This window comes from Lissotriton vulgaris, chromosome 6 (assembly GCF_964263255.1).
Source record: "Lissotriton vulgaris chromosome 6, aLisVul1.2, whole genome shotgun sequence".
Lineage (NCBI taxonomy): Eukaryota > Metazoa > Chordata > Amphibia > Caudata > Salamandridae > Lissotriton > Lissotriton vulgaris.
Window position 1 is genome coordinate 1,901,621,290 of NC_141694.1, and position 26,869 is coordinate 1,901,648,158.

Genomic DNA, 26,869 nt, shown 5'->3' on the forward strand with positions numbered 1-26,869 from the left:
GGGACGCGGACGTATCCCCTGACGTAAGCCCCAATACGCTGGGCAAATACCGACAGACGCCTTTCATAAATGGAAAGATGGCTCAGGCCTATAGGGACACTTGTGCCAGCGTCACCATGGTGACGCCTAACTTTGTGGACCCTGGACAGATCATGCCAGGTACAGAATTCCTGGTGACCAATGCAAGCAATGTCACTACCAATCACAGTATGGCAGTTGTAGCTTTCTCCTGGGGAGGGGTAACTGGCCAAAAGAAGGTTGTAGTTAGTCCAGACCTCCCAGTGGATTGTTTGTTGGGCAATGATTTGGAGTCGTCACAATGGTCAGAAGTGGAGCACCGGACTCACATGGAAATGTTAGGTTTGCCAGCACATGTGTTCGCTGTGACTAGGTCGCAGGTCAGGAAATGCCCCACTGAACAGGTGCTGGATCCTGGAACAACGGACCAGACACCTCCCAAGAAAAAGAGCAGTAGGGTTAAGGCTGCGCCTTCCCCCTTGCCCCAGGTCGAGGATCAAGTCTCAGAGGAGGCTGACCTACAGGAATTGAGGGAAACTGAGCCGAGAGAGTTCGAACTTGACCAAGTTGAATTCTTGGGCTCAGGGGGACCCTCAAGGGAAGATCTGGGGAAGGACCAATTAGACTGCCCTTCTCTTGAACCCCTCAGACAGCAGGCTGCTGCTGAGGCTGCTGGGAACGCCACAGGTACCCACAAGGTATACTGGGAAGATGGACTCCTGTACACTGAGGCAAGAGACCCCAAGCCTGGCATGACCAGGAGGCTGGTCGTCCCCTTGTCTCAGCGTGGTTTCCTACTTACCTTGGCCCATGAGATTCCCTTAGCAGGTCACTTAGGCCAGACGAAAACGTGGGACAGGCTTGTCTCGCACTTTCACTGGCCTCACATGAACGAGGATACCAAGGAGTTTTGCCGCTCCTGTGTCACTTGCCAAGCCAGTGGTAAGTCAGGTGGCACGACAAAGGCCCCCCTTATACCAATGCCTGTGGTGGGGGTGCCCTTTGAACGGGTGGGGATCGACCTCGTCGGTCCCATGGAACCACCGACAGCATCAGGGCACAAGTTTATACTGGTGGTAGTGGATCATGCCACCAGGTATCCTGAAGCTATTCCCCTTAGGACCACTACAGCACCTGTTGTGGCAAGAGCCCTAGTTGGAGTATTCTCCAGAGTGGGCTTCCCTAAGGAGGTCGTCTCCGACAGAGGTGCAAACTTTATGTCGAGCTACTTAACTGCTATGTGGAAGGAATGTGGTGTTAACTACAAGTTCACTACCCCCTATCATCCACAATGCAATGGGCTTGTTGAGAGATTCAACAGGACCCTAAAAGGGATGATTCATGGACTACCGGAAAAGCTTCGGCGTAGATGGGACGTCCTGATCCCCTGCCTCTTGTTCGCCTACAGAGAAGTCCCACAGAAGGGGGTTGGCTACAGCCCTTTTGAACTTTTGTACGGGCATCCTGTAAGAGGACCCCTGTGTTTGGTGAAGGAAGGATGGGAGAGACCTCTCAAAAAGCCTGCAGCCAACATAGTGGACTATGTGCTCGGCCTCCGCTCGCGGATGGCTGAGTACATGGAAAAGGCATCTGAAAACCTTAAGGCCAGCCAAGAACTCCAGAAAGCTTGGCATGACCAAAAGGCTGTCTTGACTGTTTATCAGCCCGGACAGAAGGTGTGGGTGTTGGAGCCAGTGGCCCCAGCAGCACTCAAGGACAAATGGTCCGGGCCCCACACCATCCTGGAGAAAAAGGGAGAGGTCACCTACCTGGTCGACCTGGGAACTCCCCGGAGCCCCCACAGGGTGCTTCATGTCAACAGGCTCAAAGCATATGTCGACAGGAAGGACATGAGTTTGCTCATGGCCATAGATGAGGGACAGGAGGAGGAGAGTGATCCTCTCCCCGACCTGCTCTCTCAGAATCCTGACGATGGCTCGGTAGATGGTGTTGTCTTTTGCGGCAGCCTCTCCGACCATCAACAGAGCGACTGTAAACAGGTTCTTCAGTCGTTCCGACATCTGTTTTCTCTGACACCCAGTCAGACCGATTGGTGCACCCATGAGGTCGACACTGGTGACAGCCTGCCCGTAAAGAGTAAAATCTACAGGCAGCCTGATCACGTCAGAGACTGCATCAAAAGTGAAGTGCAGAAAATGTTGGAGCTGGGAGTCATTGAACCCTCGGATAGCCCTTGGGCTAGTCCCGTAGTTCTAGTGCCGAAACCTCACACCCAGGGTGGTAAGAGAGAGATGAGGTTCTGCGTAGACTACAGGGGTCTCAATGCAGTCACTAAGACTGACGCCCACCCAATACCAAGGGCAGACGAGCTTATTGATAGGCTGGCTTCGGCCAACTACTTAAGTACGTTTGACCTGACAGCTGGGTATTGGCAGATCAGGTTAGCTGAGGACGCCAAGCCTAAGACAGCATTTTCAACCCCTGGTGGGCATTATCAGTTCGTGGTGATGCCCTTTGGTCTGAAAAATGCACCTGCCACCTTCCAACGGTTGGTGAATCACGTCCTTACTGGGCTGGATGACTTCTGTGCGGCATATCTTGACGATATTGCTGTCTTTAGCTCCACCTGGGAGGATCACCTGGTCCACCTGCGGAAGACGTTGGAGGCACTGCAAGCAGCAGGTCTCACTATCAAGGCCACCAAGTGCCAGATAGGGCAGACACAGGTTGTATACCTGGGCCACCTTGTCGGTGGAGGTCAGGTTCAGCCACTGGAGAGCAAGATACAGTCAATCAGGGACTGGGCTCCTCCAACCACCCAGACTCAGGTTCGAGCTTTCTTGGGCCTGACTGGATACTACAGGAAGTTTGTCAGGAACTATGGTTCCATCGTGACACCATTAAATGAACTGACAAGTAAGAAAATGCCAAAAAAGGTTCAGTGGACAGCGAGCTGTCAAAAAGCATTCGATGACCTAAAGCAGGCCATGTGCACGGCGCCTATCCTCAAGAGTCCGGACTACTCCAAACCATTCATTGTCCAAACAGATGCTTCTGAGTTGGGTGTGGGAGCTGTTCTTTCTCAACTGAATTTTGATGGTCAAGACCAGCCCATTGCTTTTATAAGTAGACGGCTGACCCCTAGAGAGAAGAATTGGTCAGCTATTGAGAGGGAGGCCTTTGCTGTGGTTTGGGCCCTGAAGAAGCTGAGGCCATACTTGTTTGGCACTCACTTCAAGATTCAGACCGACCATAAGCCCCTCTTGTGGCTAAATCAGATGAAGGGTGAAAACCCCAAACTGCTTAGGTGGTCCATTTCCCTACAGGGGATGGACTTCACAGTGGAACATAGACCTGGTACTGATCATGGCAATGCCGATGGGCTCTCCAGATATTTCCACTTAGAACAAGAAGACTTACCTGGTCAAGGTTAGTCAGTTGTTCCGACGTTTGGGGGGGGGTCATGGTGGCAGCGGTGGGATCAAGACCCAATGGCTGTTCCATGATAACGCGTACCATATAGGTAACTTCGGTGTCGCGTTATCAAGACATGTCGAGTAAGGTGTCATACAAATCGGGATGCTGCCCTCTCATCAACTCTGGCGACGAGGTTAGCATTCCGCCCTTCTAGAGGGACACGACATGTACGTGACTGTGAACCCCGGTTAAAGTTAACGAAAGCCTCAGCTCCACAAAATGGATGCTGCCACCACAGACACAAGTCTGACCTCCTGCTGCTGGGAGTCCTTCCAGCGAGGAGCACTTGGACAAAGGGTTTCCGGTCGAGGGCAGTGTTCGCACCGTCCCAGACAGGGTTTGTGTATTCTGGGTAGGTAGGGCTTTTGCGAGAAGGTGACTGCGGAGTGGCACCCCGGTGCTCACTACGCATCTGCCGGTTAGAACCAGTTCCAGGGGCGACAGCCCTGGCCTGGGGAAAGTCCGGCAGGGGAGAGGGGTGTAACTACCCCCCTTTCTGGTCCCACCCTTAGGGCAGGACCTAGTCATGTACCCACCCCTTTCTTTAGGATAAAGGCCGGAGCGGGGACCCTTCCAAATTAGATCATCTTTGAATCAAGAATACTTTCTACGAAAGGACTTCAAGACTCTTCTCAAGATTTCTCCCTTGTGGCTAAGGAGTAGTCACCCTGCATCAGCGGGCACCATCTAAGAACTCTGCGGTTTGCTGTAAGTCCTTCCTCAAGGAATCCGACGGCCCAGCTCGACGAGAACCGGCTTCCCTGGCACCTCTGACCTCTACCCACGTCATCAGCTCAGCTGTGATCTGTGGGTGCGACGAGACCTCGAGGGACCGGCCATCATCAGAACCTGCACGCTCTTAAAAACCAGCACGACCATCGAGGTAACTCTCTGGTGAGTGCTCTGGGGTCCGAGAAGCCCCGACCCTGAGCCGCTCCAGCACCGAAGTGCAGTCTCCCAGCATCTCCACGATCTGCGTGGGGCCCTTCTGCTCGCTGCTCAGCACGTTGTCTGGTCACTTGCCGCTGGCTCGTGCCCTTCTGTGACGACGACCAAGAATCAACACTGCCGGTCTGGTTGCTCCAGACTGGCCCCTGCTTCCATCTTTTGAGAGGCACCCCGGACCCTCCTGGTCCACCCAAGACGCCGACAGCGACATCCGTCGTGGGACAGCTCGCACCTCCACCGTGGTCGCCGACAACGCCTCCTGGTCCGAGAGACTGCAGAGCCTAGCGTCGCCCACTCACCTGGTCGAGGTGACGGCCAACCGGTGCCTTCCTGGTACCCTCTGACTACTGGCTAGTAGTACGAACTTGGTCCCCTCTGCTTTCAGGTTTCATCAATCTCTACGAACTATTCAACACTGGTCGCCGGCCAGCAACTCCTTTTCTTCCGGCTCCTGGCTCGTCAGCGAAGACCCCGACGCCTGTAAGACTTGTGCAGCCGCAGCCCTCGTGGCTAGGTAACTCGGCATTTCGGTGCCTGCATAGCCTCCTTACTCTAGGGTCCCGAGTCCCTCGCTTCCGACTTGCCTTAACCTTTCCGTGTCCCCGGACACTTGTTTTAAACTGTGCACTTGAAGTATTTGCTAAAGAGATTTGGTTTGTGCTTAGTACCCTGTCCTCATAAAGAGTACAGGGCTGTTGTGATTCTTAATAAATATACTGTTTATTTTCATAACACTTGTGTGGTGTCCTTTCACTGGGTGTTCAAGGGGTACATGTGTGGTAAACAGCTGGCTTAACGCGCCCTCTCGAGTCTTTAGCCTTAGACTGCTCGTATCCATGCTACTAGGATAGCTGGTCTATAGGTTGACTTACAACCAAACACCATAAGGGTCGTTGGAACGATACATAGCGGTCGCTAGAATAGCGAACGTTGCATATCGGGCCAACTTCTCACACCCTGGTTCTGGGTTTATAACAGACGCATTGTATATGTTTACTCCGAGTGAGAACGTTTCTCTGCTCAGCAACACACAGCGGTAGATGTAAACGCAACGCAACGCAACGCGTGTGCACCACACATGATGAGAGGTGCTGACCAGGGAGAGAGGGAAGGGTGCTAGCATTACAGGGATGGGAAACTATAATCTGGACCCAGAGGACAGAAGGACCCCAGAGAGGACGAGGAGCAGTAACCCCAAAACATGCCCACTGAAGCGTTCAATATGAATGTCAGATGACCAGTGGACATCTATCCCCGCCAAGCCCCTGCGGTCTTCTGCCAAGACACCACCCAGGAATTATGGCATGAAAGAGGCTGTGGGGAGGCTGATTCTCATGGTGAAAACCCCACCTAGAGCTGCATCTGTTCCTAGGTCTGGCATACAAGTGTGGGAAGCATCCTATCCATGACACATGTAAAAGAACATACTTGAGAGATCCAAAGGAGAGATGAACCCACCTGGTCTGGTCAGAGCTCTACTTTAGTCAGCGACCCCATCTTCACGACGCCAGCAGCACTGAACTTATTGCCGCACAGTCTGAGGGGAGAGGAATAGGTGTATTTAGTAAACAAACCCGTTTTAAAATCTAATGTCCTCCTCTCACACACCTGGAGGCACCGGATAATTTTGGACATTGAGACAGACAAAGGACTCTGAATCTAAACCCTGAGCTGTGTGGGCCGCCATTGCCCAGCCGCCGCGTGTATATGATTTACCCAAGGTGAAGCGGATGTGAGGAGGGAAACATACATCAAGGGCCCTGCGCAGCTCAATGACAAAGCATCAGTCCTGTGAGAGGACACTATGGGACACACAAAGTGCTTAATTTGAGCCAGTGTTTGCAGGTGGACCCCACCAGCACACATTTGTGGGACCCAGCACTTGTCGTTCCTCATCAGACTTTATCCCAGAACAAAAGAGAGAAAAACACACAAGGGTAAGAAGGAGGAAGAGAAAAGTGGAAACATTGACAAAAGGAGAAATGAGGAACCTGCAAGAGTGTGAGCAAGGGGCAGGAAGCTTGGGGCGGTGGATGTAAGAGGCCTGGGCTGGAATCAAGAGTGAGATAAAGGGGCAGGAAGCTTGGGGCGGTGGATGGAAGAGGCCTGGGCTGGAATCAAGAATGAGATAAGGGTAAGGAAGCCTGGGGCGGTGGATGGAAGAGGCCTGGGCTTGAATCAAGAATGAGATAAGGGTAAGGAAGCTTGGGGTGGTGGACTAAGAGGCCTACGGTGGAATCAAGAGTGAGATAAAGGGGCAGGAAGCTTGGGGCGGTGGATGTAAGAGGCCTGGGCTGGAATCAAGAGTGAGATAAGGGGCAGGAAGCTTGGGGCGGTGGATGGAAGAGGCCTGGGCTGGAATCAAGAGTGAGATAAGGGGCAGGAAGCTTGGGGTGGTGGATGGAAGAGGCCTGGGCTGGAATCAAGAGTGAGATAAGGGTAAGGAAGCTTGGGGTGGTGGACTAAGAGGCTAAGGGTGGAATTAAGAGTGAGATAAAGGGACAGTAAACTTGGGGCGGTGGATGGAAGAGGCCTGGGCTGGAATCAAGAATGAGATAAAGGGACAGGAAGCTTGGGGCGGTGGATGGAAGAGGCCTGGGCTGGAATCAAGAGTGAGATAAGGGGCCGGAAGCTTGGGGTGGTGGACTAAAGAGGCCTGGGCTGGAATCAAGAATGAGATAAGGGTAAGGAAGCTTGGGGGGGGTGGACTAAGAGGCCTAGGGTGGAATCAAGAGTAAGATAAAGGGGCAGGAAGCTTGGGGTGGTGGACTAAAGAGGCCCGGGCTGGAATCAAGAGTGAGATAAGGGGCAGGAAGCTTGGGGTGGTGGATGGAAGAGGCCTGGGCTGGAATCAAGAGTGAGATAAGGGGCAGGAAGCTTGGGGTGGTGGATGGAAGAGGCCTGGGCTGGAATCAAGAGTGAGATAAGGGTAAGGAAGCTTGGGGCGGTGGATGGAAGAGGCCTGGGCTGGAATCAAGAGTGAGATAAGGGTAAGGAAGCTTGGGGTGGTGGACTAAGAGGCTAAGGGTGGAATTAAGAGTGAGATAAAGGGACAGTAAACTTGGGGCGGTGGATGGAAGAGGCCTGGGCTGGAATCAAGAATGAGATAAAGGGACAGGAAGCTTGGGGTTGTGGACTAAGAGGCCTACGGTGGAATCAAGAGTGAGATAAAGGGGCAGGAAGCTTGGGGCGGTGGATGTAAGAGGCCTGGGCTGGAATCAAGAGTGAGATAAGGGGCAGGAAGCTTGGGGCGGTGGATGGAAGAGGCCTGGGCTGGAATCAAGAGTGAGATAAGGGGCAGGAAGCTTGGGGTGGTGGATGGAAGAGGCCTGGGCTGGAATCAAGAGTGAGATAAGGGTAAGGAAGCTTGGGGTGGTGGACTAAGAGGCTAAGGGTGGAGTTAAGAGTGAGATAAAGGGACAGTAAACTTGGGGCGGTGGATGGAAGAGGCCTGGGCTGGAATCAAGAATGAGATAAAGGGACAGGAAGCTTGGGGTGGTGGATGGAAGAGGCCTGGGCTGGAATCAAGAGTGAGATAAAGGGGCAGGAAGCTTGGGGTGGTGGATGGAAGAGGCCTGGGCTGGAATCAAGAGTGAGATAAGGGGACAGTAAGCTTGGGGCGGTGGAGGGAAGAGGCCTGGGCTGGAATCAAGAGTGAGATAAGGGTCAGGAAGCTTGGGGTGGTGGATGGAAGAGGCCTGGGCTGGAATCAAGAATGAGATAAGGGTAAGGAAGCTTGGGGTGGTGGACTAAGAGGCCTAGGGTGGAATCAAGAGTGAGATAAAGGGGCAGGAAGCTTGGGGTGGTGGATGGAAGAGGCCTGGGCTGGAATCAAGAATGAGATAAGGGTAAGGAAGCTTGGGGTGGTGGACTAAGAGGCCTAGGGTGGAATCAAGAGTGAGATAAAGGGGCAGGAAGCTTGGGGCGGTGGATGTTAGAGGCCTGGGCTGGATCAAGAGTGAGATAAGGGGCAGGAAGCTTGGAGCGGTGGATGGAAGAGGCCTGGGCTGGAATCAAGAGTGAGATAAGGGGCAGGAAGCTTGGGGTGGTGAACTAAAGAGGCCTGGGCTGGAATCAAGAATGAGATAAGGGTAAGGAAGCTTGGGGTGGTGGACTAAGAGGCTTAGGGTGGAATCAAGAGTGAGATAAAGGGACAGTAAACTTGGGGCGGTGGATGGAAGAGGCCTGGGCTGGAATCAAGAGTGAGATAAAGGGACAGTAAGCTTGGGGCGGTGGATGGAAGAGGCCTGGGCTGGAATCAAGAGTGAGATAAGGGGCAGGAAGCTTGGGGTGGTGGATGGAAGAGGCCTGGGCTGGAATCAAGAATGAGATAAGGGTAAGGAAGCTTGGGGTGGTGGAATAAGAGGCCTAGGGTGGAATCAAGAGTGAGATAAAGGGGCAGGAAGCTTGGGGCGGTGGATGTAAGAGGCCTGGGCTGGAATAAAGAGTGAGATAAAGGGACAGTAAGCTTGGGGCGGTGTATGGAAGAGGCTTGGGCTGGAATCAAGAGTGAGATAAGGGGCAGGAAGCTTGGGGTGGTAGATGGAAGAGGCCTGGGCTGGAATCAAGAATGAGATAAGGGTAAGGAAGCTTGGGGTGGTGGACTAAGAGGCCTACGGGGGAATCAAGAGTGAGATAAAGGGGCAGGAAGCTTGGGGCGGTGGATGTAAGAGGCCTGGGCTGGAATCAAGAGTGAGATAAAGGAACAGTAAGCTTGGGGCGGTGGATGGAAGAGGCCTGGGCTGGATTCAAGAGTGAGAAAAATGGACAGGAAGCTTGGGGTGGTGAACTAAAGAGGCCAGGGCTGCAATCAAGAGTGAGATAAAGGGGCAGGAAGCTTGGGGTGGTGGACTGAAGAGGCCTGGGCTGGAATCAAGAATGAGATAAATGGGCAGGAAGCTTGGGGAGGTGAATTAAAGAAGCCTGGGCGGGAATCAAGAGTGAGATAAATGGGCAGGAAGCTTTGGGTGGTGGACTGAAGAGGCCTGGGCTGGAATCAAGTGTGAGATAAGGATAAGGAAGCTTGGAGTGGTGGACTGAAGAGGCCAGGGGTGGAATCAAGAGTGAGATAAGGGTAAGGAAGCTTGAGGTGGTGGACTAAAGACGCCTGGGCTGGAATCAAGAGTGAGATAAATGGGCAGGAAGCTTGGGGTGGTGAACTAAAGAGGCCAGGGCTGCAATCAAGAGTGAGATAAAGGGGCAGGAAGCTTGGGGTGGTGGACTGAAGAGGCCTGGGTTGGAATCAAGAATGAGATAAATGGGCAGGAAGCTTGGGGAGGTGAATTAAAGAAGCCTGGGCGGGAATCAAGAGTGAGATAAATGGGCAGGAAGCTTTGGGTGGTGGACTGAAGAGGCCTGGGCTGGAATCAAGTGTGAGATAAGGATAAGGAAGCTTGGAGTGGTGGACTGAAGAGGCCAGGGGTGGAATCAAGAGTGAGATAAGGGTAAGGAAGCTTGAGGTGGTGGACTAAAGACGCCTGGGCTGCAATCAAGAGTGAGATAAAGGGGCAGGAAGCTTGGGGTGGTGGACTAAAGACGCCTGGGCTGGAATCAAGAGTGAGATAAATGGGCAGGAAGCTTGGGGAGGTGAATTAAAGAAGCCTGGGCGGGAATCAAGAGTGAGATAAATGGGCAGGAAGCTTGGGGTGGTGGACTAAAGAGGCCTGGGCTGGAATAAAGAATGAGATAAATGGGCAGGAAGCTTGGGGTGGTGGATTAAAGAGGCCTGGGCTTGAATCAAGAATGAGATAAATGGGCAGGAAGCTTGGGGTGGTGGACTGAAGAGGCCTGGGCTGGAATCAAGAATGAGATAAATGGGCAGGAAGCTTGGGTTGTGGACTAAAGAAGCCTGGGCGGGAATCAAGAGTGAGATAAATGGGCAGGAAGCTTGGGGTGGTGGACTAAAGAGGCCTGGGCTGGAATCAAGAATGAGATAAATGGGCAGGAAGCTTGGGGTGGTGGACTGAAGAGGCCTGGGCTGGATTCAAGAGTGAGATAAAGGGGCAGGAAGCTTGGGTGGTGGACTGAAGAGGCCTGGGCTGGAATCAAGAGTTAGATAAGGGGCAGGAAGCTTGGGGTGGTGGACTAAAGAGGCCTGGGCTGGAATCAAGAATGAGATAAATGGGCAGGAAGCTTAGGGTGGTGGACTAAAGAGGACTGGGCTGGATTCAAGAGTGAGATAAAGGGGCAGGAAGCTTGGGGTAATGGACCAAAGAGGCCTGGGCTGGAATCAAGAATGAGATAAATGGGCAGGAAGCTTGGGGTGGTGGACTAAAGAGGCCTGGGCTGGAATCAAGAATGAGATAAATGGGCAGGAAGCTTGGGGTGGTGGACTAAAGAGGCCTTGGCTGGAATCAACAGTGAGATAAAGGGCAGGAAGCTTGGGGTTGTGGATTAAAGAGGCCTGGGCTGGAATCAAGAGTGAGATAAAGGGGCAGGAAGCTTGGGGTGGTGGACTAAGAGGCCTAGGGTGGAATCAAGAGTGAGATGAGGGGCAGGAAGCTTGGGGTGGTGGACTAAAGAGGCCTGGGCTGGAATCAAGAATGAGATAAATGGGCAGGAAGCTTGGGGTGGTGGACTAAAGAGGCCTGGGCTGGAATCAAGAGTGAGATAAAGGGGCAGGAAGCTTGGGGTGGTGGACTAAGAGGCCTTGGGTGGAATCAAGAGTGAGATAAGGGGCAGGAAGCTTGGAGTGGTGGACTGAAGAGGCCTTGGCTGGAATCAACAGTGAGATAAAGGGCAGGAAGCTTGGGGTTGTGGATTAAAGAGGCCTGCACTGGAATAAAAAGTGAGATAAGGGGCAGGAAGCTTGGGGTGGTGGACTGAAGAGGCCTGGGTGGAATCAAGAGTGAGATAAGGGCCAGAAAGCTTGGGTGGTGGATTAAAGAGGCCAGGGGTGGAATCGAGTAAGATAAGGGCCGGAAGCTTGGGGTGGTGGACTAAAGAGGCCTGGGGTGGAATTGAGTGAGATAAAGGGGCAGGAAGCTTGAGGTGGTGAACTAAAGAGGCCAGGGGTGGAATCGAGTGAGATAAGGGCCGGAAGCTTGAGGTGGTGAACTAAAGAGGCCAGGGGTGGAATCGAGTGAGATAAGGGCAGGAGGCTTGGGTTGGTGGATGGAAGAGGCCTGGGCCGAAATCAAGAGTCAGTTAAAGGGGCAGGAAACTTGGTGTGGTGGACTAAAGAGGCCTGGGCTGGAATCAAGAGTGAGTCAAGGGGCAGGAAACTTGGGGTGGTGGACTAAAGAGGCCTGGGCTGGAATCAAGAGTGAGCAGCCTTGGTATTCGCCACACTGACCTTCAATAGCACTGGCTGTGGACATTGGATCATCACTTTAGGCCTTGGCCCTTATTCTTTTACAAGGTAAGCCTGGATCTTCCATAAAACAGACTCACCTGAGTTCACTAAGGCTACTGCAGGTCTCCAGGAGCCGGGTGAAGGAGGCGATGGACAGGTCTGTCAGAAGGTTCCACCTCAGGGACAGTCTCTGCATATCTTGCCTTTCCGAGAGCGCCGCGCAGAGCTCCGGAACGCTGTCATTGGTCATCGTGGTGTCGTCCAGCCTGCCACCGACATAAACAGAGAATCAGCAAACACGGGCAGTGGCTTTGACAGAGCTAAGTGTGATTGTGTGGCAGTGGTAGAATGAAGCATCGTGGCTCCACATCACTGATTTTTATAAGCTTATCAACATGCATTTGAGGTAGGGAATGTCTCAGTGTAAACTGTGGATGGGTGGGAGTGCACTCTCTCGGGCTATGCTATGTTATCTGTTCTTGCTGGGGTTCAGTCATTTATTCAAGAGGTACAGTGATCTTCTAATGTAGTGTCATACACCTGCCCTGAGAAACGCCTATATTTCCCTTCTATGATTCCTCAATTATGTTTGTATTTTCTAACTCCCACTGCCTCAGAATCTTTCCTTGCAGGATTGGAGGTCACATCCGCTCGGCCTGATCCATCCGCATTGAGCTGGAGCTTATAGAAGGAGCATCTATCAAAGGAGTCTGAGACAGACACTCCGAGCAAGGACCACCTTTCAAATGAGTCTGAGACAGACGCTCCGAGCAAGGACCACCTTTCAAAGGAGTCTGAGAGAGAGACTCTGAGCAAGGGTCATCTTTCAGAGGAGTCTGAGACAGACACTCTGAGCAAGGATCACCTTTGAAAGGAGTCTGAGAGAGACACTCCGAGCAAGGACCACCTTTGAAATGAGTCTGAGACAGACACTGAGCAAGGACCACCTTTGAAATGAGTCTGAGACAGACACTGAGCAAGGACCATCTTTCAAAGGAGTCTGAGAGAGACACTCCGAGCAAGGTCCACATTTCAAAGGAGCCTGAGAGAGACACTCGGAGCAAGGTCCACATTTCAAAGGAGTCTGAGACAGACACTCTGAGCAAGGACCACCTTTCCAGACATAAGCAGGCAGTTTGCCGCGGATGCTATTCCTTGTCTCTGGCTACCATGCCTAACAACGTTTAAACAAGTATAGTCCGAACATGACAGATTACAAAGAATTATAACTTGATGTTTCTTAATATGAGTAACTTTTTCTCAATTGATTTAATACTGACTCTTATTGAGCCCTGAAGAAGTCTCGATTACAAGACGAAACGCGTTGGCTTAAAGAAAATCACTTATGTATCTGGATTTTATTGTTTGGATCAAGTAATAAAGAATATATTCCGATCATCAGTGGAGTCCGGACCTGTTCATTATACTATTCTCTCTTTGGACTTATTTACTATAAAAGGATTTATATGATATTTCTTTGATGGGTGCTGATTCCAAAATAATTCTCTTTTGTGTTTTTGGGCTTTTGCTCAATAGGGAGTAAATAGGGTTGTACTCCCTGGTTTCTTAAGCACCATCACGAGACTGTTAAGCCACTTATATTAATAGGTGCAGTTTATCTGCCTCAACACTTTTAGTGGTATAGTTTGCTTGGATCAGTGGACTCTTATTAGATCCACATCATGGTTTTCTACCTTGAGGAAGTACTTTCATTTATACGCTAAGGGCCCGATTCCCGGAGCTAACTTAAGACAAAATCCTACACGTACTACTTTTGGTTTTCACAGAAGGCATTTAGTAGTAGTAAAGTTAGGATTTTGTCTTACGTTTGACTTAAGATAAACTTAAGACAAACTTAAGACAAACTTAAGACAGACTTATGACAGACTTAAGTTAGGATTTTGTCTTAAGTTTGTCTTAAGTCTGTCTTAAGTTGTCTTAAGTTTGTCTTAAGTCTGTCTTAAGTTTATCTTACATCATAAATGTCTTTTTTCATCCACTGGTTCACAGATGTAGGTTCAGTGGTCATAGTGTGGTTATGCATTTGTTACAAACTTGACCACATGGAATATTAACAAGAGGCTGCTGAAGAGACAGGGCGCACATGGGCTACTACTGGCTATAAGGTGAGTAACTCTACCTGAGGGAGGTTTACAGAGGGTAAAAAGCTCTGAAAGAAAAGGAGGGTGTGACAGATGAGGAAATGGAGGTCAGGCCTATGGGGTAAAGAAAACGGTCTGTTAAAAACAACAATGGAGTAAAATGGGGTAAAAAAAATGGTAAGGCAGCACAACAATGAAGGGATATGGCTCAATGACAGGGAGGATGAGCCTGAGGATGTATAGACAGGGCTTAGAACCTGTGGATGTATAGAAAAGGTGTTAGCGCCTGAGGATATATAGAAAGGGGTTAGAGCCTGAGGATGTATAGAAAGGGGTTAGAGCCTGAGGATGTATAGAAAGGGTTTAGAGCCTGAGAATGTATAGAAAGGGGTTACAGCCTGAGGATGTATAGAAAGGGTTTAGAGCCTGAGGATGTAAAGAAAGGGGTTAGAGCCTGAGGATGTAAGGAAAGTTGTTAGAGCCTGAGCATGTATGACAATAGTTTGGAGCCTGAGGGTGTAAACAAAGGGTTTGGAACCTCAGGATGTATAGAAAAGGTTTAGAGCCTGAGGATGTATACAGAGGGTTTAGAGCCTGAGGATGTATAGAAAGGGTTTAGAGCCTGGGAATGTATAGAAAGTTGTTACAGCCTGAGGATGTATAAAAAGGGGATAGAGCCTGAGGATGTATAGAAAGGGGTTACAGCCTGAGGATGTATAAAAAGGGTTTAGAGCCTGAGGATGTAAAGAAAGATGTTAGAGCCTGAGGATGTATAAAAACGGTTTGGAGCCTGAGAATGTATAGAAAGGGATTGGAGCCTGAGAATGTATAGAAGGGGTTTAGAGCCTAAGGATGTATAGAAAGGGTTTACAGCCTGAGGATGTTTAGAAAGGTTTTAGAGCCTGATGATGTATAGAGTGGGTTTAGAACCTGAGGATGTAAAGAAAGAGTTTAGAACCTGAGGATGTAAAGAAAGGGGTTAGAGTCTGAGGATGTATGGAAAGGCTTTAGAGCCTGAGGATGTATAGAAATGGTTTAGAGCCTGAGGATGTATATAACCAGTTTAGAGCCTGAGGATGTATATAACCGGTTTAGAGCCTGAGGATGTGGTGAAAGGGGTTAGATCAGGGTCAAAGCTGGATTTTTCTACCCCAGTTTCTGTATTTTGCAGCCCGGATGCTTCAGTCCCTCACACAGCTTTTGCACTCCAGAGTCCCCAATTTCATTATCGCTCAGATCCAGGTCAGTGAGAGATGGACTGGTACTGAGAACAGATGAGAGCACCACACAACAGGAATCTGTGAGGGAGCACATCCACAACCTGCAAAAAACAACAGGAATCTGTAAGGGAGCCCTTCTAAAATCTGAAAAAAACCACAGGAGTTTGTGAGGGAGCACATCATCCTGTGAGAGACAACAGAAGTCTGTGAGGGAGCACATCCACACCCTGCGAAAATCAACAGAAGCCTGTGAGGGGGACAGCCACACCCTGTGAAAAACAACAGAAGCCTGTGAGGGAGACAGCCACACCCTGTGAAAAACAACAGGCCTGTGAGGGAGCACATCCACATCCTGAGAACAAGCATTTACAATGCAATGGTCGCAGCATTGTTAAAGTTAGAGCTATTGGCATTGCTCATGACATTATTTTTATTTATGTTTTTGTTTTTAAAACATATAAATAAATGGCATTGTCATTAACAATGCCAATAGCTTAATCTCTGGCAAATGCGAGACCTATTGCATTTGCAACCACACAAACAGCTTCAAAACTAATCACATAGAAAACACATCACACACACACACATTACACACACACATATCACACACACCCACATATCACACACACACACATATCACCCTCACACACACATCACACACGCACACATATCACACACACACACTCTCTCTCTCCTAAAGTTTTGTAAACACAAAGCTTTGGTCATGAAAGATTGCCCTCTCCAGAGGCGAATAAAGGAAACAGAAAGAAAACAAACGTGGAGATGGTGGAAGATAAGGCAGAGGACGCAGCCAGTGAGAAGACGCAAGCCATAGAAAGCATGCATTAGGCTGCCAGACTGGGGTGGATAACAGAGACCGAGGCGAGAACAGAGCTGTGACATTTGCTCGCCCGCCCTGTAAACAAGCCTTCTTCACCCTGCCAGATATTTTCATCTCCATTTATAGCAATGAAATGACCCCCCAAAAATACTCGCTCTCACCCTGCTTCAGAAGAATTGCAAAAAACACAGTTGATGGGCAGAATGTAGACCAATGTCATACATTCACCCCAGTACAAGGATCTGGGCCTAAATCCATCGTTTTTTTTGCACTCCACACCACCCTGGGTTAGACACTGGCTATATGAAAATCAGCTCTGACCCTGTGCCTCATGGGAACAGTCCAGTCCGAACTACCAAGCCATGTCTTTCCCAGACCGGAATCAAGCATCCAAGGACCGGTTTCTGGCTATCAGCCTTCATCAGCCTAGATAGCTTGACTCCAGTGGTGTGGAGAGCCTGGGACTCACGTCTGAGTATACCCAGCACACTCGGGGTGAAAATTGCAAAAAACACAGTTGATGGACAGAATGTAGAACAATGTCATACATTCACCCCAGTACAAGGATCTGGGCCTAAATCCATCGTTTTTTTGCACTCCACACCACCCTGGGTTAGACACTGGCTATATGCAAATCAGCTCTGACCCTGTGCCTCATGGGAACAGTCCAGTCCGAACTACCGAGCCATGTCTTTCCCAGACCGGAATCAAGCATCCAAGGACCGGTTTCTGGCTATCAGCCTTCATCAGCCTGGATAGCTTGACTCCAGTGGTTTTGAGAGCCTGGGACTCACGTCTGAGTATACCCAGCACACTCGTGGTGAAAATTGCAAAAAACACAGTTGATGGACAGAATGTAGAACAATGTCATACATTCACCCCAGTACAAGGATCTGGGCCTAAATCCATCGTTTTTTTGCACTCCACACCACCCTGGGTTAGACACTGGCTATATGCAAATCAGCTCTGACCCTGTACCTCATGGGAACAGTCCAGTCCGAACTACCGAGCCATGTCTTTCCCAGACCGGAATCAAGCATCCAAGGACCGGTTTCTGGCTATCAGCCTTCATCAGCCTGGATAGCTTGACTCCAGTGGTGTGGAGAGCCTGGGACTCACGTCTGAGTATACCCAGCAGACTCGGGGTGAAAATTGCAAAACACACAGTTGATGGACAGAATGTAGAACAATGTCATACATTCACCCCAGTACAAGGATCTGGGCCTAAATCCATCGTTTTTTTGCACTCCACACCACCCTGGGTTAGACACTGGCTATATGCAAATCAGCTCTGACCCTGTGCCTCATGGGAACAGTCCAGTCCGAACTACCGAGCCATGTCTTTCCCAGACCGGAATCAAGCATCCAAGGACCGGTTTCTGGCTATCAGCCTTCATCAGCCTGGATAGCTTGACTCCAGTGGTTTTGAGAGCCTGGGACTCACGTCTGAGTCAGCACACTCGGGGTGAAAATTGCAAAAAACACAGTTGATGGACAGAATGTAGAAAAATGTCATACATTCACCCCAGTACAAGGATCTGGGCCTAAATCCATCGTTATTTTGCACTCCACACCACCCTGGGTTAGACACTGGCTATATGCAAATCAGCTCTGACCCTGTGCCTCATGGGAACAGTCCAGTCCGAACTACCAAGCCATGTCTTTCCCAGACAGGAATCAAGCACCCAAGGACCGGTTTCTGGCTATCAGTCTTCATCAGCCTGGATAGCTTGACTCCAGTGGTGTGGAGAGCCTGGGACTCACGTCTGAGTATACCCAGCACACTCGGGGTGAAAATTGCAAAAAACACAGTTGATGGACAGAATGTAGAACAATGTCATACATTCACCCCAGTACAAGGACCTGGGCCTAAATCCATCGTTTTTTTGCACTCCACCCCACCCTGGGTTAGACACTGGCTATATGCAAATCAGCTCTGACCCTGTGCCTCATGGGAACAGTCCAGTCCGAACTACCAAGCCATGTCTTTCCCAAACCGGAATCAAGCATCCAAGGACCGGTTTCTGGCTATCAGCCTTCATCAGCCTGGATAGCATGACTCCAGTGGTGTGGAGAGCCTGGGACTCATGTCTGAGTATACCCAGCACACTCGGGGTGAAAATTGCAAAAAACACAGTTGATGGACAGAATGTAGAACAATGTCATACATTCACCCCAGTACAAGGATCTGGGCCTAAATCCATCATTTATTTGCACTCCACACCACCCTGGGTTAGACACTGGCCATATGCAAATCAGCTCTGACCCTGTGCCTCATGAGAACAGTCCAGTCCGAACTACCAAGACATGTCTTTTCCAGACCGGAATTAAGCATCCAAGGACCGGTTTCTGGCTATCAGCCTTCATCAGCCTGGATAGCTTGACTCCAGTGGTGTGGAGAGCCTGGGACTCACGTCTGAGTATACCCAGCACACTCAGGGTGAAAATTGCAAAAAACACAGTTGATGGACAGAATGTAGAACAATGTCATACATTCACCCCAGTACAAGGATCTGGGCCTAAATCCATAGTTTTTTTGTACTCCACACCACCCTGGGTTAGACACTGGCTTTATGCAAATCAGCTCTGACCCTGTGCCTCATGGAAACAGTCCAGTCCGAACTACCAAGCCATGTCTTTCCCAGACCGGAATCAAGCATCCAAGGACCGGTTTCTGGCTATCAGTCTTCATCAGCCTGGATAGCTTGACTCCAGTGGTGTGGAGAGCCTGGGACTCACGTCCGAGTATACCCAGCACACTCGGGGTGAAAATTGCAAAAAACACAGTTGATGGACAGAATGTAGAACAATGTCATACATTCACCCCAGTACAAGGATCTGGGCCTAAATCCATCGTTTTTTGCACTCCACACCACCCTGGGTTAGACACTGGCTATATGCAAATCAGCTCTGACCCTGTGCCTCATGGGAACAGTCCAGTCCGAACTACCGAGCCATGTCTTTCCCAGACCGGAATCAAGCATCCAAGGACCGGTTTCTGGCTATCAGCCTTCATCAGCCTGGATAGCTTGACTCCAGTGGTTTTGAGAGCCTGGGACTCACGTCTGAGTCAGCACACTCGGGGTGAAAATTGCAAAAAACACAGTTGATGGACAGAATGTAGAAAAATGTCATACATTCACCCCAGTACAAGGATCTGGGCCTAAATCCATCGTTATTTTGCACTCCACACCACCCTGGGTTAGACACTGGCTATATGCAAATCAGCTCTGACCCTGTGCCTCATGGGAACAGTCCAGTCCGAACTACCAAGCCATGTCTTTCCCAGACAGGAATCAAGCACCCAAGGACCGGTTTCTGGCTATCAGTCTTCATCAGCCTGGATAGCTTGACTCCAGTGGTGTGGAGAGCCTGGGACTCACGTCTGAGTATACCCAGCACACTCGGGGTGAAAATTGCAAAAAACACAGTTGATGGACAGAATGTAGAACAATGTCATACATTCACCCCAGTACAAGGACCTGGGCCTAAATCCATCGTTTTTTTGCACTCCACCCCACCCTGGGTTAGACACTGGCTATATGCAAATCAGCTCTGACCCTGTGCCTCATGGGAACAGTCCAGTCCGAACTACCAAGCCATGTCTTTCCCAAACCGGAATCAAGCATCCAAGGACCGGTTTCTGGCTATCAGCCTTCATCAGCCTGGATAGCATGACTCCAGTGGTGTGGAGAGCCTGGGACTCATGTCTGAGTATACCCAGCACACTCGGGGTGAAAATTGCAAAAAACACAGTTGATGGACAGAATGTAGAACAATGTCATACATTCACCCCAGTACAAGGATCTGGGCCTAAATCCATCATTTATTTGCACTCCACACCACCCTGGGTTAGACACTGGCCATATGCAAATCAGCTCTGACCCTGTGCCTCATGAGAACAGTCCAGTCCGAACTACCAAGACATGTCTTTTCCAGACCGGAATTAAGCATCCAAGGACCGGTTTCTGGCTATCAGCCTTCATCAGCCTGGATAGCTTGACTCCAGTGGTGTGGAGAGCCTGGGACTCACGTCTGAGTATACCCAGCACACTCAGGGTGAAAATTGCAAAAAACACAGTTGATGGACAGAATGTAGAACAATGTCATACATTCACCCCAGTACAAGGATCTGGGCCTAAATCCATAGTTTTTTTGTACTCCACACCACCCTGGGTTAGACACTGGCTTTATGCAAATCAGCTCTGACCCTGTGCCTCATGGAAACAGTCCAGTCCGAACTACCAAGCCATGTCTTTCCCAGACCGGAATCAAGCATCCAAGGACCGGTTTCTGGCTATCAGTCTTCATCAGCCTGGATAGCTTGACTCCAGTGGTGTGGAGAGCCTGGGACTCACGTCCGAGTATACCCAGCACACTCGGGGTGAAAATTGCAAAAAACACAGTTGATGGACAGAATGTAGAACAATGTCATACATTCACCCCAGTACAAGGATCTGGGCCTAAATCCATCGTTTTTTGCACTCCACACCACCCTGGGTTAGACACTGGCTATATGCAAATCAGCTCTGACCCTGTGCCTCATGGGAACAGTCCAGTCCGAACTACCAAGCCACGTCTTTCCCAGACCGGAATCAAGCATCCAAGGACCGGTTTCTGGCTATCAGCCTTCATCAGCCTGGATAGCTTGACTCCAGTGGTGTGGAGAGCCTGGGACTCACGTCTGAGTATACCCAGCACACTCGGGGTGACAATTGCAAAAAACACAGTTGATGGACAGAATGTAGAACAATGTCATACATTCACCCCAGTACAAGGATCTGGGCCTAAATCCATCGTTTTCTTGCATTCCACACCACCCTGGGTTAGACACTGGCTATATGCAAATCAGCTCTGACCCTGTGCCTCATGGGAACAGTCCAGTCCGAACTACCGAGCCATGTCTTTCCCAGACCGGAATCAAGCATCCAAGGACCGGTTTCTGGCTATCAGCCTTCATCAGCCTGGATAGCTTGACTCCAGTGGTTTTGAGAGCCTGGGACTCACGTCTGAGTATACCCAGCACACTCGGGGTGAAAATTGCAAAAAACACAGTTGATGGACAGAATGTAGAAAAATGTCATACATTCACCCCAGTACAAGGATCTGGGCCTAAATCCATCGTTATTTTGCACTCCACACCACCCTGGGTTAGACACTGGCTATATGCAAATCAGCTCTGACCCTGTGCCTCATGGGAACAGTCCAGTCCGAACTACCAAGCCATGTCTTTCCCAGACAGGAATCAAGCACCCAAGGACCGGTTTCTGGCTATCAGTCTTCATCAGCCTGGATAGCTTGACTCCAGTGGTGTGGAGAGCCTGGGACTCACGTCTGAGTATACCCAGCACACTCGGGGTGAAAATTGCAAAAAACACAGTTGATGGACAGAATGTAGAACAATGTCATACATTCACCCCAGTACAAGGACCTGGGCCTAAATCCATCGTTTTTTTGCACTCCACACCACCCTGGGTTAGACACTGGCTATATGCAAATCAGCTCTGACCCTGTGCCTCATGGGAACAGTCCAGTCCGAACTACCAAGCCATGTCTTTCCCAAACCGGAATCAAGCATCCAAGGACCGGTTTCTGGCTATCAGCCTTCATCAGCCTGGATAGCATGACTCCAGTGGTGTGGAGAGCCTGGGACTCACGTCTGAGTATACCCAGCACACTCGGGGTGAAAATTGCAAAAAACACAGTTGATGGACAGAATGTAGAACAATGTCATACATTCACCCCAGTACAAGGATCTGGGCCTAAATCCATCATTTATTTGCACTCCACACCACCCTGGGTTAGACACTGGCCATATGCAAATCAGCTCTGACCCTGTGCCTCATGAGAACAGTCCAGTCCGAACTACCAAGACATGTCTTTTCCAGACCGGAATTAAGCATCCAAGGACCGGTTTCTGGCTATCAGCCTTCATCAGCCTGGATAGCTTGACTCCAGTGGTGTGGAGAGCCTGGGACTCACGTCTGAGTATACCCAGCACACTCGGGTGAAAATTGCAAAAAACACAGTTGATGGACAGAATGTAGAACAATGTCATACATTCAACCCAGTACAAGGATCTGGGCCTAAATCCATCGTTTTTTTGCACTCCACACCACCCTGGGTTAGACACTGGCTATATGCAAATCAGCTCTGACCCTGTGCCTCATGGGAACAGTCCAGTCCGAACTACCAAGCCATGTTTTTCCCAGACCGGAATCAAGCATCCAAGGACCGGTTTCTGGCTATCAGCCTTCATCAGCCTGGATAGCTTGACTCCAGCGGTGTGGAGAGCCTGGGACTCACGTCTGAGTATACCCAGAACACTCGGGGTGAAAAATGCAAAAAACACAGTTGATGGACAGAATGTAGAACAATGTCATACATTCACCCCAGTACAAGGATCTGGGCCTAAATCCATCGTTTTTTTGCACTCCACACCACCCTGGGTTAGACACTGGCTATATGCAAATCAGCTCTGACCCTGTGCCTCATGGGAACAGTCCAGTCCGAACTACCAAGCCATGTCTTTCCCAGAGCGGAATCAAGCATCCAAGGACCGGTTTCTGGCTATCCGCCTTCATCAGCCTGGATAGCTTGACTCCAGTGGTGTGGAGTGCCTGGGAATCACGTCTGAGTATACCCAGCACACTCAGGGTGAAAATTGCAAAAAACACAGTTGATGGACAGAATGTAGAACAATGTCATACATTCACCCCAGTACAAGGATCTGGGCCTAAATCCATAGTTTTTTTGCACTCCACACCACCCTGGGTTAGACACTGGCTTTATGCAAATCAGCTCTGACCCTGTGCCTCATGGAAACAGTCCAGTCCGAACTACCAAGCCATGTCTTTCCCAGACCGGAATCAAGCATCCAAGGACCGGTTTCTGGCTATCAGTCTTCATCAGCCTGGATAGCTTGACTCCAGTGGTGTGGAGAGCCTGGGACTCACGTCCGAGTATACCCAGCACACTCGGGGTGAAAATTGCAAAAAACACAGTTGATGGACAGAATGTAGAACAATGTCATACATTCACCCCAGTACAAGGATCTGGGCCTAAATCCATCGTTTTTTGCACTCCACACCACCCTGGGTTAGACACTGGCTATATGCAAATCAGCTCTGACCCTGTGCCTCATGGGAACAGTCCAGTCCGAACTACCAAGCCACGTCTTTCCCAGACCGGAATCAAGCATCCAAGGACCGGTTTCTGGCTATCAGCCTTCATCAGCCTGGATAGCTTGACTCCAGTGGTGTGGAGAGCCTGGGACTCACGTCTGAGTATACCCAGCACACTCGGGGTGACAATTGCAAAAAACACAGTTGATGGACAGAATGTAGAACAATGTCATACATTCACCCCAGTACAAGGATCTGGGCCTAAATCCATCGTTTTCTTGCATTCCACACCACCCTGGGTTAGACACAGGCTATATGCAAATCAGCTCTGACCCTGTGCCTCATGGGAACAGTCCAGTCCGAACTACCAAGCCATGTCTTTCCCAGACCGGAATCAAGCATCCAAGGACCGGTTTCTGGCTATCAGCCTTCATCAGCCTGGATAGCTTGACTCCTGTGGTGTGGAGAGCCTGGGACTCACGTCTGAGTATACCCAGCACACTCGGGGTGAAAATTGCAAAAAACACAGTTGATGGACAGAATGTAGAACAATGTCATACATTCACCCCAGTACAAGGATCTGGGCCTCAATCCATCGTTTTTTTGCATTCCACACCACCCTGGGTTAGACACTGGCTATATGCAAATCAGCTCTGACCCTGTGCCTCATGGGAACAAGGGTGGCAGAGTGGGCTAAAGAACGGTGATGGATTAAACCCAGATCTCTTGACTGGGTTTTAGTGTCTGATTGATTCAGAGGCTCCGTCCATCACCAACCCCTTTTGTACCACTTTTGGCCGCAATAAGTGTGGCAGGGTATACTCAGACGTGAGTCCCTTGCTCACTTTGCCACTGGATTCAAGCAAGCCGGGCTGAAGACGGCTGGAATGCCAGAAACCGGTCCTCGGAAGCTTGTTTCCGGTCCAGGGAAGACATGGCTTGGCAGTTCGGGCTGCACTGTTCCCATGAGGCACAGGGTCAGACTGATTTGCATATAGCCATGTCTGAACTGGGGTGGCAGAGTGGGCTAAAGAACGGTGATGGATTAAACCCAGATCTCTTGACTGGGTGTGAGTGTCTGATTGATTCAGAGGCTCCGTCCATCACCAACCCCTTTTGTACCGCTTTTGGCCGCCATAAGTGTGGCAGGGTATGCTCAGATGTGAGTCCCTTGCTCACTTTGCCACTGGATTCAAGCAAGCCGGGCTGAAGACGGCTGGAATGCCAGAAACCGGTCCTCGAAGCTTGTTTCCGGTCCAGGGAAGACATGGCTTGGCAGTTCGGGCTGCACTGTTCCCATGAGGCACAGGGTCAGACTGATTTGCATATAGCCATGTCTGAACTGGGGTGGCAGAGTGGGCTAAAGAACGGTGATGGATTAAACCCAGATCTCTTGACTGGGTGTGAGTGTCTGATTGATTCAGAGGCTCCGTCCATCACCAACCCCTTTTGTACCGCTTTTGGCCGCCATAAGTGTGGCAGGGTATGCTCAGATGTGAGTCCCTTGCTCACTTTGCCACTGGATTCAAGCAAGCCGGGCTGAAGACGGCTGGAATGCCAGAAACCGGTCCTCGAAGCTTGTTTCCGGTCCAGGGAAGACATGGCTTGGCAGTTCGGGCTGCACTGTTCCCATGAGGCACAGGGTCAGACTGATTTGCATATAGCCATGTCTGAACTGGGGTGGCAGAGTGGGCTAAAGAACGGTGATGGATTAAACCCAGATCTCTTGACTGGGTGTGAGTGTCTGATTGATTCAGAGGCTCCGTCCATCACCAACCCCTTTTGTACCGCTGCTTCAGAAGAATGGCAAATCAAACCGGCTATTATACCCGAACAGTTTTCTTTCGAAATATCGATGTCTCCACTTGTGCAGCTGGGAAAGGGGGATGAACCTAGTTTTGATTTTCAAGTGAAAATAAACACACTCAAAAAACAATGCTTATCTCCTGGGTGGACCAGGTTAGCCATTTTAAGAGTATTGTAGCGGTGTGGCCACAAGTGCGCTTTCGCCCGTTATTACAGGTAACTCTGTAAGTCATCTGGTGGTGTCTAATTATGCCTCACTGGGGCATTAAATTGCTTGTTATTTCATTATAGCTGTGTGAAGAAAAAAAGGTTGCACAGAAAGCAGTAAAGAAAAAAAAAGAAACTTGCTCACATTGATTTAAAAACAGATGGAAGGAGAAGGGAATTTTTCAATTCTAGAAAAATGAATGGTAGAATATTCCGCAGTGGGAGGTTACGCAGTGGGCCCGCACGCATGCGTGATACCATTGCGTCAGGCCGGTGAACCAACCTAGTGCGCAACATGTCAGAATCTTTTACTCTTAAACCTGACTATACCATTACATATCTTAAACCGTAGCCTCGTGCGACTGACGCGAGCAGTCAATAGTAACAAAACATATGTCTGAGGGAATAACAGAAATGCATGAAGGCTGAGCTGCAAAAATAAACAAAGATTTGTGATGAGGCACAATGACATGAATGAAATAGCTAATCACACAATGGAGTGCCGAGCTCAGAAAACGTTGATTAAAGCCTGGTGGAAATTCCAGTTGCAACTGGTTACTACTGGCTCCGGTTGCAGATGATTAGTTTTACACATTGAACCACATGCATCTCCGCCAGGAGGACACTATGGAGAGGCTACACCTCGCTGGGTTTGCCTTTGTTCTTACACTCAGATTGAACAGATGCTTTTGCACAATCCCTTCTTTCATGCCTTCTTGAGGAAACCCACACAATACTGTTTATTAAAGGCTTTTTTTAAAGGGAAAAGGTAAAATGTGGCTCGCAGTTCCAATGTTTACAATTGGAGGGGTAAAGTTTCAGAATGGACTGCGGGCGCCGAAGAGCTGAATAGCCCAATTACAGCCACGCGAAAAGGGGACATTATTGTTTTAAAACCGACTGCCTGTTCGCTCTTTCACTTTCTTGGTACCCCAAAATGTGGGTTTGTTGGTTAGTGCCTGGAGAAAGGCTTCTATCTTGTGTAAGCTAGGAAAGGGGAACAGCGTCCGGACCGTTCCCCGAAGCCCTCTTGTAAAGCCCGCCCCGTCTCCCTTCGTGGTTCTGGCCACAAGTTGAGCCTGCTTTGCAGAGCACACCAGAAAGGACCCGCCATTACGGAAATCTGAGGACAACTAGCTCGTTCGTACCCCCGACGCTCGCCCTTTCCTTGTGACAGAGTTTCTGTGGAGGTTGGCGAAATGTTGGATACATTAGGTAGGAATGTACACCGGATGCGCCCTCCTCCAAAAGGCACATCCGGAGAAGACATCTGCGCGATTTTACAAGCGAGTGGTTTAGAAGGAATTTGCATAATTCCTTCTTTAGACCAATTCAAGTTAATTCTAGCAGACGCACTTCCGCGAAAGTTTTTTTAATTTAACGATCAGATCCACAAATCACTGCTCCACGCCATGAACACCACCCCGTTTCTCCGAGGCAAAGCAGAAATGCCTCGGAGAAACGCACCCCCATTTTGCGATTGGGGGGCGTGTTTTTTTGCTGAGTGACAGATGACATTACTGATTAAAAAATGCAAAAAAACACGCCCCCGAATCGGCTCAAGCCGGGGCCAGAACCGAGTGACGCCCCTCTCCTCCAATGGCTGGCCAGCATTTAGGAGGCCAGCCAATGGAAGAGGGGCGGGTTCAAGCCCCCATACTACACAACATAAAATCTTCAGCTCCGCCCACTGCTTACGCAGTGCGACGGTAGCATCGACCTAAAAACAACAGGACTCTGTGACGGAGCACATACACATCCTGTGACAGACAACAGGAGTCTGTGAGGGAGAACATACACATCGTGTGAGACAACAGGAGTCTGTGAGGGAAAAACATACACATCCTGTGATAGACAACAGAAAAATAACA

The 26,869-nt window shown here is 49.9% G+C and overlaps 1 protein-coding gene across 3 annotated transcripts in view; it reads right to left on the reverse strand.

Annotated features, from left to right (window-relative positions):
* LOC147709849 (NACHT, LRR and PYD domains-containing protein 3-like) overlaps window positions 1-26,869 on the reverse strand; it is a 242,536-nt gene that overhangs the window by 9,352 nt on the left and 206,315 nt on the right. For 2 of the 3 annotated variants that reach the window (XM_086928304.1, XM_086928305.1), the window contains 3 exons: window positions 14,951-15,121; window positions 11,797-11,964; window positions 5,863-5,941 (listed from right to left, as the gene is read on the reverse strand). In XM_086928304.1, the coding sequence (XP_086784430.1) occupies window positions 5,872-5,941; window positions 11,797-11,964; window positions 14,951-15,121 (409 nt within the window). In that variant the 3' untranslated portion in view covers window positions 5,863-5,871. The remainder of the gene's footprint in view (window positions 1-5,862; window positions 5,942-11,796; window positions 11,965-14,950; window positions 15,122-26,869) is intronic. The other variant, XM_086928306.1, reaches the window with a different exon arrangement.